Here is a 13240-nt window from a genome sequence, read left to right on the forward strand (position 1 = left end):
AATTTCTCAGCATGGTGTTCTGGGCAGGGTATTGGGAATCATCTGCATCACGGTCATTTGGGAAATCTCAGCATCACGGGGGCTGTTGGCCGCAACCTCTCCCTTTTCTTCATGGCATGGCATAATGGATTGTACTAATTGGGCAAGTTCAAAACGACCGAGGATCTATGTAGTGGCCAGAATGTGGCGGCGCAATGTTGTGGCACAGTCCCTCAAGAGCCAGCCAGGATACGAAAAGAATTAATTCATGCCAACAAAATGCGGTATCCGTCCTGTGGAAAATCACTACGCTGGTACGAGACCCTGAGTCCAATATTTTGCTCCCAAAGTGCTTTCCGCGACCCGTTCGGCGACCGCGGTGACGTCTGGGCTCGAAAGATCGTCGGGGGTCTGGGAGACTTTCCTCTTTGATGCATGGTCCCCGCCAACCCGGGCGCAGGTGCCATGCCCATCCGAGCATAGTGACCCGGTTAACCTTATCAGTCGAGCGGAGGAGCAGGGGACCGCAGCGGAGTGGATTGTTTCACTTGAATCATGTCACGCTGCCAGCCTCCCGCCGCACCAACCCCGTGCATCTGGCATCATCGGTAGGCGGCTGCCGGTCGGTTGCGCCAATGGCAATGCATTTCTTGCGCCCCTCTTATTGCTCGTTCATTTAATGCTCTATAGGCCGCCTTTTCTCAACGACACCGCCTGTTTTCCGACACCCCACGTCGTAAATCCCCACAGTCCAGAGCGGTTGCCACTTCGCGATGCAACCCAGGACGCTAGGCTACCGCGAAAGCGATCTGCGAAAAAGAGAACACGGATTCGAATGGCGCTATGATTGAGGCGAAGTCGCACCCGCACTGCACGCGGACATCAGAAGAAGGGTCCATGCGTTTCCGAATTCGCCCCAACCCCCACAGGTAGCAAGCTCCGTTTCTGCGCAAGCGGCCCAGTCTGCGATCATTTCACCCAAAGCCGATGCGGTGGGCACAAGACGCCCTCGACTATCGAATATCAGTCGACCAGGGTCCGAGCTTCCCGACCGTGCTCCGCCATCGAAATTATTGCGAACGGACCGCACTTCCTTTCGTGCCACACGGACCATCCGCAGAGCCAAAATGTCCATGGCCACTCGACCTTGATCAACGCTGCCGCTGGCATCCGCAGAAGAGCATAAGCAGGAAGGAGCACTTATTCGGCATCCTACAATTCAGGAACAAACCATGGTGGTTCCTCATTTGGGGTCTGCCTGATTGGCTTTCCGCCATCTATCGTATTTCCCACCGCTTCCCGAAGAGTGCTCAATATTCTTGCGGACCCCTATTGTGTTTCCCCTTCTCCACAAGCTCGTCTCGAGTGCCGTTTATCGCGCTGGCCGCTCGGACGCGAGACTGTCATGCTAAGGTGCCCTCACTATTCTCCGCAGTTCTCCGAGCGCCGTGACAGGGAAAAAGATACGGTCAGCCAAGAATATCGGTCGCCACTGTGGTGGATCCCTTTAAGAAGAAAAGGCCCGGAGCTTCTGGTGGCGACACAATATGCCACGTGAGAAAGCCGTTGCCTCGATCGGATAGCCGGTAACTTCTGTTTCCAAACGGCGCCATCTAATCAGCAAGCGCGCGGGTCGTGCGGGAAGTTGTTGGTGAGAGTGTGCCCCACTATTCTCGTTCCAGTGAAGGTGTGCTGGCGAGTGACGGCAAAGAGAACGTCGGCAGGCTGTTGAGCGGTAATGACGATGATACCCACGGAATCACTCTCCCACTGTTAGTATACCACGCTTCTTTCTCTCAAAGTGTTGAGCAATGCTGCTACTAATAGGTTGCTTGGCAAAGCCGGTTCTTTACTTTCTAGAATCAGTTGAGAGGCGAAGCACAGCGCAAGCAATGCTCAAGATCACAGGCACATTCGGGTTTCGCAGGGTTCACATATTACGCCTACATTGAATACAAATGTAGAGTGCTTTTTCCATTCCCAGAACCCAGGTACATACAAGAGCGGGGGTATCCTCACATCCTAACTTACACCGGACATACAAACTTTTGTGGAAACATCTCCCTCACTGCATAATTACCCCTCGCCCATTCCAACCCTCGCCGCCAATCCTGACCTCTTCCTCGTGAACACGCCCCCGACTTTCCTGCCCATACCCTCCATTACCTTCTTTAAACACAGATTGCCCTCCGCGGTCTGCCCTTGAGCCGAGTCCTTCCTTTCTTTCCCCTCCTTCTTCTCCCCAGCAGCGGCGTGAACACCGCCGCTGCCGGCCTTCTTGCTGTCCCGCTCCCCCCAGTCCATGTCCAACCGCCACCCCTTGTACTTCGCATAATCCACCAATGCGCCATTAACCCACAGCTCGTGCGCCTCGTGCAACAAGGTCCGGACGTGCTCCCTCTGCGCCTCCTCTTCTTCCTGGTGGGCATATTCGTCGAGCGCCAGCTGGGGCAGCTGGTCGTCGGCAAGCCGCTCGAGCTTGTTCGAGGGGCCCGGCACGTCGACGTAGTCCTGGACCTCGGGCATGTTGGCGAAGAGCAGCGGGTGCTTCTTCGCGAGCAGGTCGAAGAACTCGTCGGGAGACGAGATGGCGGCGCGTTGGGCGCGGCGACTGTGCGGCTGGGCGAACCATTTTTGCAGAGTAGAGGGGTGGGCGTGTTGCTGCTTGTTGTCCGCGTCTTCGGAGATGTATGAAGAGGAGGGCTTGGGGGAGTGGTCGATGAAGCCGTCGTCGTGGTCGTGGGGGTTGGTGGGTGGAGGGCGAGCTGAAGCAATTGTGTTCGTCGATTTGTCCGAGTTGCGGTGATGGTGGTGCAGAAATGGGACTTTGTGGATGATGCTCTCCAGCGTGGTTTGCCGCCGTAGCGGAGGTGTCGGTCTGGCAGCAGCACCTCTTCCGGTTGTGGGGGTGGAGGGCTGTGGTGAAGGTTGTTTCTTCTCGACGACAACAACCGTGGCCGCCCATTCAGCCTTGTTGGGCGGACGGTTCAGCAACGACTGCTGCTGGTCGTCGTTGTCGTAGTAGTCGTCGGCTTCAGAACCGGACGTCACAGCGGCTGACGACTCTCGTGACGGTGGTCTTCCCTCGCGCCACTCGATCACGCCGTAGGGATTCGCGTCATCGTCACCGTGGCCCACCGACATCCCCTTTCTCTCTGCTGCTGCCAAATCCTCAAGAATAACAAACTCCTCGATCATATCGTCTCTTTTCTTCTTCTGGTCGTCCGCTACCGACAAAGACGCTGACGAGGACCGGATAACCCACGCCCGAACACGCTTCGAGAACGACCCACGAGTGGTAGCGGAAGCAGCCATGGCAACGTCAGGCTTCCATTCCTCATCGCAGCAAATGTCTCCCTCCACCTTCCGCTTCGCGTGCCGGATCCGACGGGCCTCTTCCTTGGTATAAGGGGGGCTTCCGTCATCGGCCGGGTCGGGCCTGATGACGACTGTTCTCCGCTCGAGGCTGCGCCTGCGCCTCTCCAGCTCTTCGTCCCCCACTTGCTGCTCTGGCGCTAATTCTTCTACCGACGCTATTCTTCCTCTTCTCAGAACCGCGAACGAAGGCTTCCTCGCACCCTCGGCCAGCACGTCCGTCGACCGGCGGCTGCTGAAGGATGGGATTTTGAGCATCTTGCTGCTGGGCGAGACGGCTGTGGGAATAGCTGGCGATGACTGCGTCCTGGAGAGGCGACGTCGGTGGCCGGTGAAGGAGTGCAGAGTGTGCGGAGAAGAAGGGGACGACGGGGAAAGGGATTGGCTTTTGCATTCGAGGCCGGTGTCGGCAGGAGTGGCAGCGGGAACAGCAGCAGTAGCATCAGCAGCGGAGCGACCCGGCGCCCGAGTCCCTCCTCCTCCTACTAGCGCTGGAGAGAAGGAGTTAGGGCATGATGGCGGGGCTACGGTATCAACTCGCATGAGCACCAGAGTCGCGTTCTCGGGCTTCTCCATGGGTATTATGACGAAAGTCTCTCGCCAGGGGAGTTTTAGCGAGACGGGGGAAAATGAAATGGCCGGGGAGTAACGGTGTTAAATCACTGGGTCATCGCTGGTGGACGCTTGGGGGAGTGGACCACACATCAGATGAGAAGGGAGGATATCGCAGGTTTTTGATGATGTGCGCCGCAGCTCCGTGCGGAATGCGCTGTCCCCGGAAGCCGCGTGGTGGGCTCTCGGACCTGGTGGGGAGAAAATCTCGGGGGAGGTTGTCTCATGTCGTACGACGAGCTGGTGACGCCCCATCTTCTGAGTTTTTCGCTCGTTGCCTGAGGTTTGACCTGCCTCACCAGTCCATGCGCCGCCTCGTCATGGTAGCCCGCCGTCCACGGCGCCCTTGCGGCTCGGCGCGATGCGCTGACGAGAATCCATGGTTAGCGGCGACTGGTACCGACCGGTCCAGTTCCGTTTCGGCGCGGGGTGCGAGGCTCGTTCTCAAGGCCTACCGCGTTGAAATTGCAGCAGTATTCCTGGAGTCGGAGTCATCCGACAGGACAGGAGACGAAATCGGCACGTGATCGTCTGATGATCGCTTTTTGCGGCTGTGTCTCGTCACTTCATCCGCCCTGACTTCTGGGAGATCTTCGAGATCGCCAGAGGGCAGGGTTCGAGGGGGCAGCAGTCGTCCTTTCGGTACCAATGTATGTGCTTCATCGATCGACCCTCTTTCCTGGTTTCTGGTCGCTCCCTGATAAGAAGGTGTGCTGAGTTTTGTGGGACCCGAGTGGATCTGGAACCGGCATGTGAAGGTTCTGCCTGTTGAAGCCTTGCCGGGAAAGCTTGCTTGAGTGCGGGTGATCATTGAGCCGCATCCTGTTGGACGTCAACACTGCAACAGAGCAAGTAACGGCGCCAGTTGAATGCAGGAAAAGCATCAGAATAGAGTAACAGTACTCTCTACTATCATTACAACAACCGCCGAGTCTTATGCTTGGTATCCTTTTCTTTTAGTGCAATGCGAAGATGCAGAACCCCCAAGCCAGAAATGCAAGGCAAAAAAAAAAAAACATGACGGATCATGTCCTAGTCCCCACAGAAACGAAAACTTTAAAAGCCAAAAGTACCCCAAACTTTCTCCACACACCTGAAAATGCAAGAATTCCCCCAGAGAAAAATCATGACTAGCCACCCATTCTTCCAGCCAATCTTCCCTGATTCAAAGAGTACCAACAAGAATAATATGAAGTGGTATCGTATCGCAGTGCTGACGGAGGTATTTGGTCCTTGTGAATCTTTCAAAATCCCGCGAGCTCACGCAGGTTGTCAGGCAGCCAAACGCAAAATGTCGAAAGTAGTCCAAACAGAGAAATCAGATCGAGCGCGGCGTGCGTCTACATGACCACACAGTCTTTGTCATCTTTGCCCTTTTTCTTTCCTTCGGATTGAACGGCGCCTGTTCCTCCCGAAGCAGCCGCTCGGATGATGGCGAGGCGCTGTTTCGCACGTGGCTCGCCCTTCTCGGCCGCGCGAACGTACCAGACGTTCGCCTCGAGCGGATCACGTCTGCAGCCGATGCCCATCTCGGTGAAGTAGCCTACAGCATACTCGGCCTTGGGAAGTCCTGTTGCCATCCCGTTAGAATCAGTGGTACTCAAGAGCTCTGGGAGCCGACTTACCTGTTTCTGCTGCGCGTTTAGCCCATTCGTACGATTCATTTTCATCTTTCTCCAGGACTGGCGGTGCACCAACCAGATACCAAGCGCACAGGTTCATCATGGCATCTGGAATGTCCTGTATAGCAGCACCAGTGTAGAAGTGGACGCTGAGAGCAGGATCCTTGGGACAGTTGAGCAGGCCATGCTCATAACACTCGCCCATTTTCAGGCAGGCCTCGGCGTTACCCAGCTCGGCAGCTTGGGTGTACAGTTGTGCGGCATAAGCCTCATCTTTGAAACAATCTTCGCCATGGCCATGCTCGTGGAGCTTTGCAAGGAGAAGAGGCCCGGTGTTGTACTGCGAATCTGCCGATTCCGAGGCACGCTTTAGCCACTTCAGGCCCTCACGGTCTCGTCGGCCAAGTCCCAATTCTCCGAAGATACAGGCCTGACCAAGGCGAGATGCAGCACCCGGATGCCCCTTGGAGGCCGAAGCACGGTAGAACTGTGCAGCTTTGGCCAAATCCTTGCGGCAGCCCCAGCCATGCTCGTACATGAGAGCTGCGCGGTATCCGGATTCGGCATGTCCATGTTTACTCGCTGCGACAAAGAGGGGGAACGCCTTCTCCTGGTCCGGCTTGCCCTTGTTGAAGAACCCAGAATAGTAGCCGTCCGCAAGGAGATATTGGGCAAACGGATAGCTACGATCCGACAGTCGCTGCAAAATTTGTCGAGATTCCTTGACCATCACCGTCTCGGCGTACGACTTCTTCGCCGGATCATCGGAATGGATGTATTCCTTGGCGGCTTGAACGAGGTAGACGGCAAACTCATACTGAACCGAGGAATCCGGGGTCTTCTTGACGTTGGCCATGTACATTTCCACGGTCTTTTGGGTGTCCAGAAGCGACACATCGTTCCCGACCAGACCGCGCAGAGCACTCTGGGACAGGTCCTGCGTTGGCGCAATCTGCTGCGCGTAAGGGACATTGTTGAGCAGGTCGACGTACGAATGAGGCCTGTTGTCCGGAGACCGTCGATTGGCTGACACCGAACGCGCGTACGGGGAGGGAGATGCGGTAGGCGAAGGTCCAAGCAGGTCGCCAGATCCCGGGGAAGGATGTCTATTAAGAGTGAAGGCTGATGCGGGTCGAGTCAAAGTTGAGCGAGGCTGAGCTAGACCGACACGAGGTCCTGAGCTCTGACCGCTGGAGGAGCCTTGAGAATCCGAGTAGGTTGACTTTGCGCGGTCCCGACGCTCAGCCTTCTTCAGCTTCGCAGGCTGGACATGGTACGGCTGATGGAAGTATTGCGGCTGCTCAAACTCGGGCTCCTCCTCCAGATCCTCATAGCGCATGTCGGAGGCTATGGTATGTCTCTTGAAGTCTTCGGTGAGGACGTCGCCGGCCATGGAAGCAGGAGGGCTGTTGGACATGACGCGGATGTGGGTTTGCCGGTAGGGTACGTCTCCTCGGATGGCATTGGAAGCAATGGAGTCGCGGTACCTGTCGGGCTCAGGGGTCTCGACATCGCGGAAAGTGTTTGAAATGCCGCTTAAGCTCTGCACGGATGTCCTATTGTCCTGGACGGCGTCATTTGAGGGCCCCTGTAGGGTGATGGATGGTTGGCTCTGGTGTCGGTTCACGGGCCTGCGGCTGGGCGACGACGACGGCGAGGGATATGCGTCGGCGGCATCATTGTGGCTAGTCGGCTGGGCGGCCTGGACAGCATCTTGGTAGCCCATGGCCACAGCGGGGACGGCACCTTATGAATGGACCCTAGCCGGCTTGCAACCTTATCTCGACCCTTACTCGTGGGGCGGGCGATAGCGATAGGAGCGCGATTGGATCGTGGCAGATCGGCGACGATATGCGGGTGATTGGGAGGCGGCGATCAGTGCGTCCAGGACGAGTCGCAAGTAAAAAGGTTCCTTTGGCTGCTGGGAGTCAGCGCTGCATGGAGTCGAGGTCTGACAGGCGGCAGCGCCGGAGCGCCGGTGGTGCTGCGGGTATGTATGCGCCGTTTGCTGCAGGGACCACAGGCACACCCGAAGAATTGGATCGGCGGGGTCTTACCGGACGTGAGCGGAGGTCAGACGGCAGCGCGCCTGCTGAGTGGCCGTGAGTCTGCGCGTGTGGGATCAGGTCCCCGCCGAGTACGACGACCGGCGCTGCTGTGCGCTCAGCAAGGACGGTGTTGGGCGCAGGCACCGAGGTACCCAGGCAGCAGGCGGAGCGGAGCGTGCGCGCAGTCTGCTGCGCGGTGGCTTGGGGCCAATTCGTATTGAGCAGAGGCGTGCTGCTCCGCGCGAGTTGCGGTCGGGCCCGGCGAGGAATGAATGGAAGGCACAGGCTTCTTCTAGAAAGCGCGGCCGTGTCACAATAGCTCGACTCGCTATAATCAGGCGCTTGGGCGCGAGGGAGATTATGAGAAAGAGCCGGCTAGTGATTGTTTGTATATGGCTGGGCCCGCCTGTGCCGGGCGGAGCTATATGTCCTCGGCGCAAGGCTTCCAGAGCAGCCGCGGACGCGCACTCATCAGGCGGCGGCGTGCAGCGGAGGCGTGCCCGCCGCCCGTGGCTTGCAACTCTACCCGCAAGCGCGAAGCATTGCGATCGGCCGACGTCGTCATCTGGGCGGACGATTTCGACGCAGAACTCAGCAGCGCGGGCTGAGGACTGCGCCCTGCAGGCCCGCTCCGTTTCAGGCCGCAGGTGCACGTCTGGGGCGGCAGTGGAAAGGTGGTTGGCCGCCAGGAGCTTGCCGAGCGCTTTGGCAGCACGGCGATCTCTGACGCGTGCACTGGACCCTGTCGTCGTGCCATCCGCCAGCACGCGCGCTGTCACGATCTGTCACCAACACTGAGCCCCACAGAGCGATGCCGCGACCGCGTTGCCAGCGGCCAGCCCTGCAGCCAGGTGCCCTGCCTCCCCACCGCCCCCGTGCGCATGCTGCGACGCGTGAAATAGAGAGTGCCGCCGCGACTGCCGCATGGGGCAGCAGCCAAGAGAGCCGCATGGTCGAGCCGGGCAGCCTGGCGCCAGAACAATAGGCTGCGCGCGCGGACCAGCCGCGGCGTCGCAACATCTGAATCCTCTCGCCCAGCGCAATACGCGACGGGGCGCGGGGCGTGCCGAGTTTCGGGTGAGGTGACATTTTTTCTCGTGAAGAAGAGTCAGGCGGCGCCCGGCAAGCGCAAATCCAGCGCCACCTGGTCCAAGAATAGGCGTCTCGCCGCCCTCCATGTCGCTAATCCCGCAGCAAGCGGTGGCATTCAGCCGGCGCCGTCGCCTTCGCAACCATTCGCTGCCGTCAGGGGAACCCTGCACGCTCTGTTGACTACTTCCCCAGGCGCTCCCTGCGAGCGCGTCCTGCTCCAGCCGTGCTCCGGCCCTGCCTCCCCCAGTGCCCGGCCCAAAACAAACCGTCGTCACTCGTTTCTGCCGTGTAACTACTCGACCGCTTCCCAGGACACCCAACCTAACTTTCGTTCCGCATCCACCTCTAAATCTGCAGCGTACTGCATTTTCCAGCGTGCTCGTTCCTCCGATCGCCGCTGTCCTTCGTTATACCCCAGCCGCGGCGCTCTGTCAAGGCTTCTCGGACGGGAACACCCAAGGCGCGACCCCAGCAAACTTGAGGGCTCTGGCCCTGTGGTACGTCACTGCACTCACTCTTCACGCCTTGTTTCGTAGACCACCACCGGAATGCAGGCTAACGCGCAACAGCGCCGCCCAACATGTCGCTCCCGCTCAGGACGCAGCCGCCGTCCTCGCCGCGGCGGCGCGAACAAGCTCACATTCGGCACAGCTCTCACGGCCGCACTCGACGAGACTCGTCTTCCCGCCGCCGCAGGCCATCTGACGTCGAGGCTCGACCATCGCACGACTCGCGCACGTCGCGCGCTTCGAGAACCACCCCGAGAAAGGAACATTCACGCCACCCGTCTTCGCAGAACGCCCTGCCCTCGCCACGGACCCCGCACGCCCGTGAAGAGGACCCAATGATGGCGGCCGGGCAAGAGTTGAGCCGCAAGCGCAGCCTCGTGAGGCCAGAGCGCAGCCGCATCGATCCCGAGCACCCCAACTATCACTACCGTCAGCATGCCACAGGTATGAACGTGCGGCCCTCAACCACTGGCAACGACCCACTTGCGGAGAACCATTACGAGGCCGAGACCGCTAGCTCGGAAAGTACGGATATCAAAACGCTCGCTCCAAGGGTCCAACAGCAGAGTTCGGGCAACAACTACTACACCGAAAAACGAGAGGCCCACAATCGACATGCTGGCGCCGATCGCAGGCTCCAGCGCAGATCCACCCGGCAAGAACCGAGGAAGAAGGACAAAGACGCGAAGGCCCGGGAGCGCATCCGCAACGGGGAGAGACCCCCGAGTTTGTGGAGCGTTTACTGCGCCATCATCACCTTCTGGGCGCCAGGCTGTATTATGCGCTGTTTTGGGATGCCTCAGAAAGCGCAACAGCAGGCTTGGCGCGAGAAGATCGGTCTAATCAGCATCATCATGTTGATCTGCGCATTCGTTGGTTACTTGACATTTGGTTTCACCCAGACTGTTTGCCCTAACGGAGGCCCGATGCGGTTGCGAGTCAACAAAGTTGACACTGGCTACATGATTATCCACGGGAAAGCGTACGACCTCTCACGGTCCTCCCATCCCTGGGTACGCGGAATTCCTGAAGGTGCAAATGTTCTTTTCGATCTCCCAGAAAAGCAGGGCGGCAAAGACGCCAGTTTCCTGTTTCAGAACGTCAACGGTCACTGCAAGGGCTTGATCACCGCAGCAGACGGCTCTGACGTGGTTTCTGAGGACAATGGTGCCGAACTGGCCTGGTACTTTCCCTGCAACACCTTCAACCAGGATGGTTCTTCGGAGCCCAACTTCACGACGCCATATTACCTAGGATATGCGTGCCACACGTCTTCCAATGCCCGTGATGCGTACTACAGCCTCAAGAGCGACGGCGACGTCTATTTTACCTGGGACGATGTGAAGAATTCGAGCCGAAACTTGATGGTCTACAACGGCGATGTGCTCGACCTGAACCTTCTGGAGTGGTTCAACACCAGTCAGGTTTCATACCCCAGTCGCTTTGATGATATTCGGAAGAACTCTGCACTGCGTGGCGTTGACATTACCCGCTCCTTCACATCGTCACAAGACAAGCAAATCGCCAAGTGCTTTTCGGAAATTATCAAGGTTGGCTCTATCGACACCGAAAGCATTGGCTGCATTGCTTCCAAGGTTGTGCTCTACGTATCGTTGGCATTCATTCTCTCCATTGTTGCTGCCAAGTTCGTCCTCGCACTGGCTTTCCAGTGGTGGATCTCCAAGAAGTATGCTGCCGACAAGTCCGGATTGGGCCTCAATCACAAAAAGAGGCAGAAGGAAATCGAAGACTGGGCCGATGACATCTACCGTCCTCCGCCAAAGATTGCCGATCCCACTGGGCCCGCTCCGGTGGATCGCGGCAACAAGCGCAGCAGCAAGTTCTTCCCGTCGACATCCAGATTTACCAGCCCCTACGCAATCGACTCTGGCACATCCCGCCCGGCACCAACAACCATGGCAAGCCAAAACTCGACCGCTCGTCTTATGAATCCCGTTTTTAGACAGGGCAATCGAAGTGAAGGCACTCTTGACGTGAATAGCAGGTCTGGTGGAGGCGATAGCCGCACCAGCTTGATGCTTCCGCCCACTTCTTCTGACCAGCGATACTCCAGCTACATGGGTGAATCCGAGGGCCCTGGCCCGGCAGGCTTCATCCACGAAGCTGTGGTGCCGCAACCTCCTCCGGAATGGCAGCCGTTTGGCTACCCTCTTGCACATTCAATTTGCCTGGTCACCACGTACTCTGAGGGCGAGGAAGGCATTCGCACTACCTTGGACTCCATCGCCACGACCGAGTATCCCAACAGCCACAAGCTCATCCTCGTCATCTGTGACGGTATCATCAAGGGCAAGGGCGAGGAGTTCTCGACGCCGGAGATTTGCCTTGGCATGATGAAGGACCACGCCGTTTTGCCTGACGAGGTTCAAGCGTTCTCGTATGTTGCCGTTGCCGGCGGAGCGAAGAGGCACAACATGGCCAAGATCTACTCGGGCTTCTACGACTATGGCGACGATTCGCGCATCCCGCTGGACAAGCAGCAGCGCGTGCCGATGATGCTTGTTGTCAAGTGTGGCACTCCCGAGGAAGCTAGCAAGTCCAAGCCCGGCAACCGCGGCAAGCGCGACAGCCAAATCATCCTGATGTCTTTCCTCCAGAAAGTCATGTTCGACGAACGCATGACGGAGCTCGAGTTTGAAATGTTCAACGGGATCTGGAAGATCACGGGGATTTCTCCAGACTTCTACGAAATCGTGCTGATGGTTGATGCGGATACGAAAGTTTTCCCAGATTCTCTGACGCACATGATCTCCGCCATGGTCAAAGATCCCGAGATTATGGGCTTGTGCGGTGAGACTAAGATCGCCAACAAGCGCCAATCGTGGGTGTCAATGATTCAGGTCTTTGAGTAAGTTTGCCCGGTCTGTGCGTGCGATCGGCATCCGATTCCCTAACTGGCAGCAGGTACTTCATTTCTCACCATCAGGCCAAGTCGTTCGAATCCGTCTTTGGCGGTGTAACGTGCTTGCCTGGCTGCTTCTGCATGTACCGCATCAAGGCGCCCAAGGGCGGACAGAACTACTGGGTCCCGATCCTTGCCAACCCCGATGTCGTCGAGCACTACTCGGAGAACGTCGTCGACACGCTGCACAAGAAGAACTTGCTTCTTCTCGGCGAGGACCGTTACCTGTCAACGCTGATGCTGAAGACGTTCCCGAAGCGCAAGCAAGTGTTCGTTCCACAAGCAGTCTGCAAGACGACGGTTCCGGACGAGTTCAAGGTTCTGCTCTCGCAGCGGCGGCGGTGGATCAACAGCACTGTCCACAACCTGATGGAGCTCGTTCTTGTGCGGGACCTGTGCGGGACGTTCTGCTTCAGCATGCAGTTCGTCGTCTTCATCGAGCTGGTGGGCACGCTTGTGCTGCCGGCGGCCATTTCGTTCACCATCTATCTGAGTAAGCGGGCCCAGCGCCACGACGTGTAGCGGGAGCTAACGCGGAAACACAGTTGCGATCGCCATTAAGGCGGCAGTCGAGCACACGGAGGCGCCGACGATTCCTCTGGTGCTGCTCGCGCTCATTCTCGGTCTTCCGGCGGTCCTGATTGTGCTCACCGCTCATCGGTGGTCGTACGTGGCATGGATGCTGATCTACCTCATTTCCTTGCCCATCTGGAACTTCGTCCTCCCGACGTACGCCTACTGGAAGTTTGATGACTTCACGTGGGGTGACACGCGGAAAACGGCAGGCGAGACGAAGAAGGGCGGGCACGAGGACGACGGCGAGTTCGACAGCAGCAAGATCACGATGAAGCGGTGGCAGGACTTCGAGCACGGTACGTATGTCCCCAAGGCGGCGCGGACGCGGGCTGACAGTCGGATCAACAGAACGAAGGCTCAAAGGGTCGAGTGTGGGTTGGTCGCAGCAGAGCGCAGGATGGGCGGCGGGTGGCTCGCATCAGCAGCAGCAAGGATACGAAGCGTACTATGAGCATTAATCATCCTGCATGGTGGCGTTTTCCAAGGGCATATGGTTTCTCAGCG

General features: G+C 58.0%; 3 protein-coding genes across 3 annotated transcripts; 1 reads left to right on the forward strand and 2 right to left on the reverse strand.

Annotated features, from left to right (window-relative positions):
* Positions 1-2055: 2055 nt before the first annotated feature.
* LTHEOB_11599 (uncharacterized protein) lies at positions 2056-3612 on the reverse strand (the record flags this gene model as incomplete). Its single annotated transcript, XM_035508372.1, has 1 exon — positions 2056-3612. One exon carries the CDS (start codon positions 3610-3612, stop codon positions 2056-2058), a length of 1557 nt encoding a protein of 518 aa, XP_035365751.1.
* Positions 3613-5306: 1694 nt separating this feature from the next.
* Positions 5307-7314, reverse strand: LTHEOB_11600 (Sel1-like protein; the record flags this gene model as incomplete). Its single annotated transcript, XM_035508375.1, has 2 exons — positions 5307-5536; positions 5592-7314. The coding sequence occupies 2 exons, from the start codon at positions 7312-7314 to the stop codon at positions 5307-5309; spliced, it is 1953 nt and encodes a 650-aa protein (XP_035365752.1).
* Positions 7315-9308: 1994 nt separating this feature from the next.
* On the forward strand, positions 9309-13194 carry LTHEOB_11601 (Cytochrome b5; the record flags this gene model as incomplete). The annotated part of the gene is made up of 4 exons (XM_035508376.1): positions 9309-12106; positions 12163-12653; positions 12706-13032; positions 13085-13194. 4 exons carry the CDS (start codon positions 9309-9311, stop codon positions 13192-13194), a joined length of 3726 nt encoding a protein of 1241 aa, XP_035365753.1.
* Between the last annotated feature and the right edge of the window lie 46 nt (positions 13195-13240).

This window comes from Lasiodiplodia theobromae (genome assembly GCF_012971845.1).
Source record: "Lasiodiplodia theobromae strain AM2As chromosome Unknown scaffold_51, whole genome shotgun sequence".
Lineage (NCBI taxonomy): Eukaryota > Fungi > Ascomycota > Dothideomycetes > Botryosphaeriales > Botryosphaeriaceae > Lasiodiplodia > Lasiodiplodia theobromae.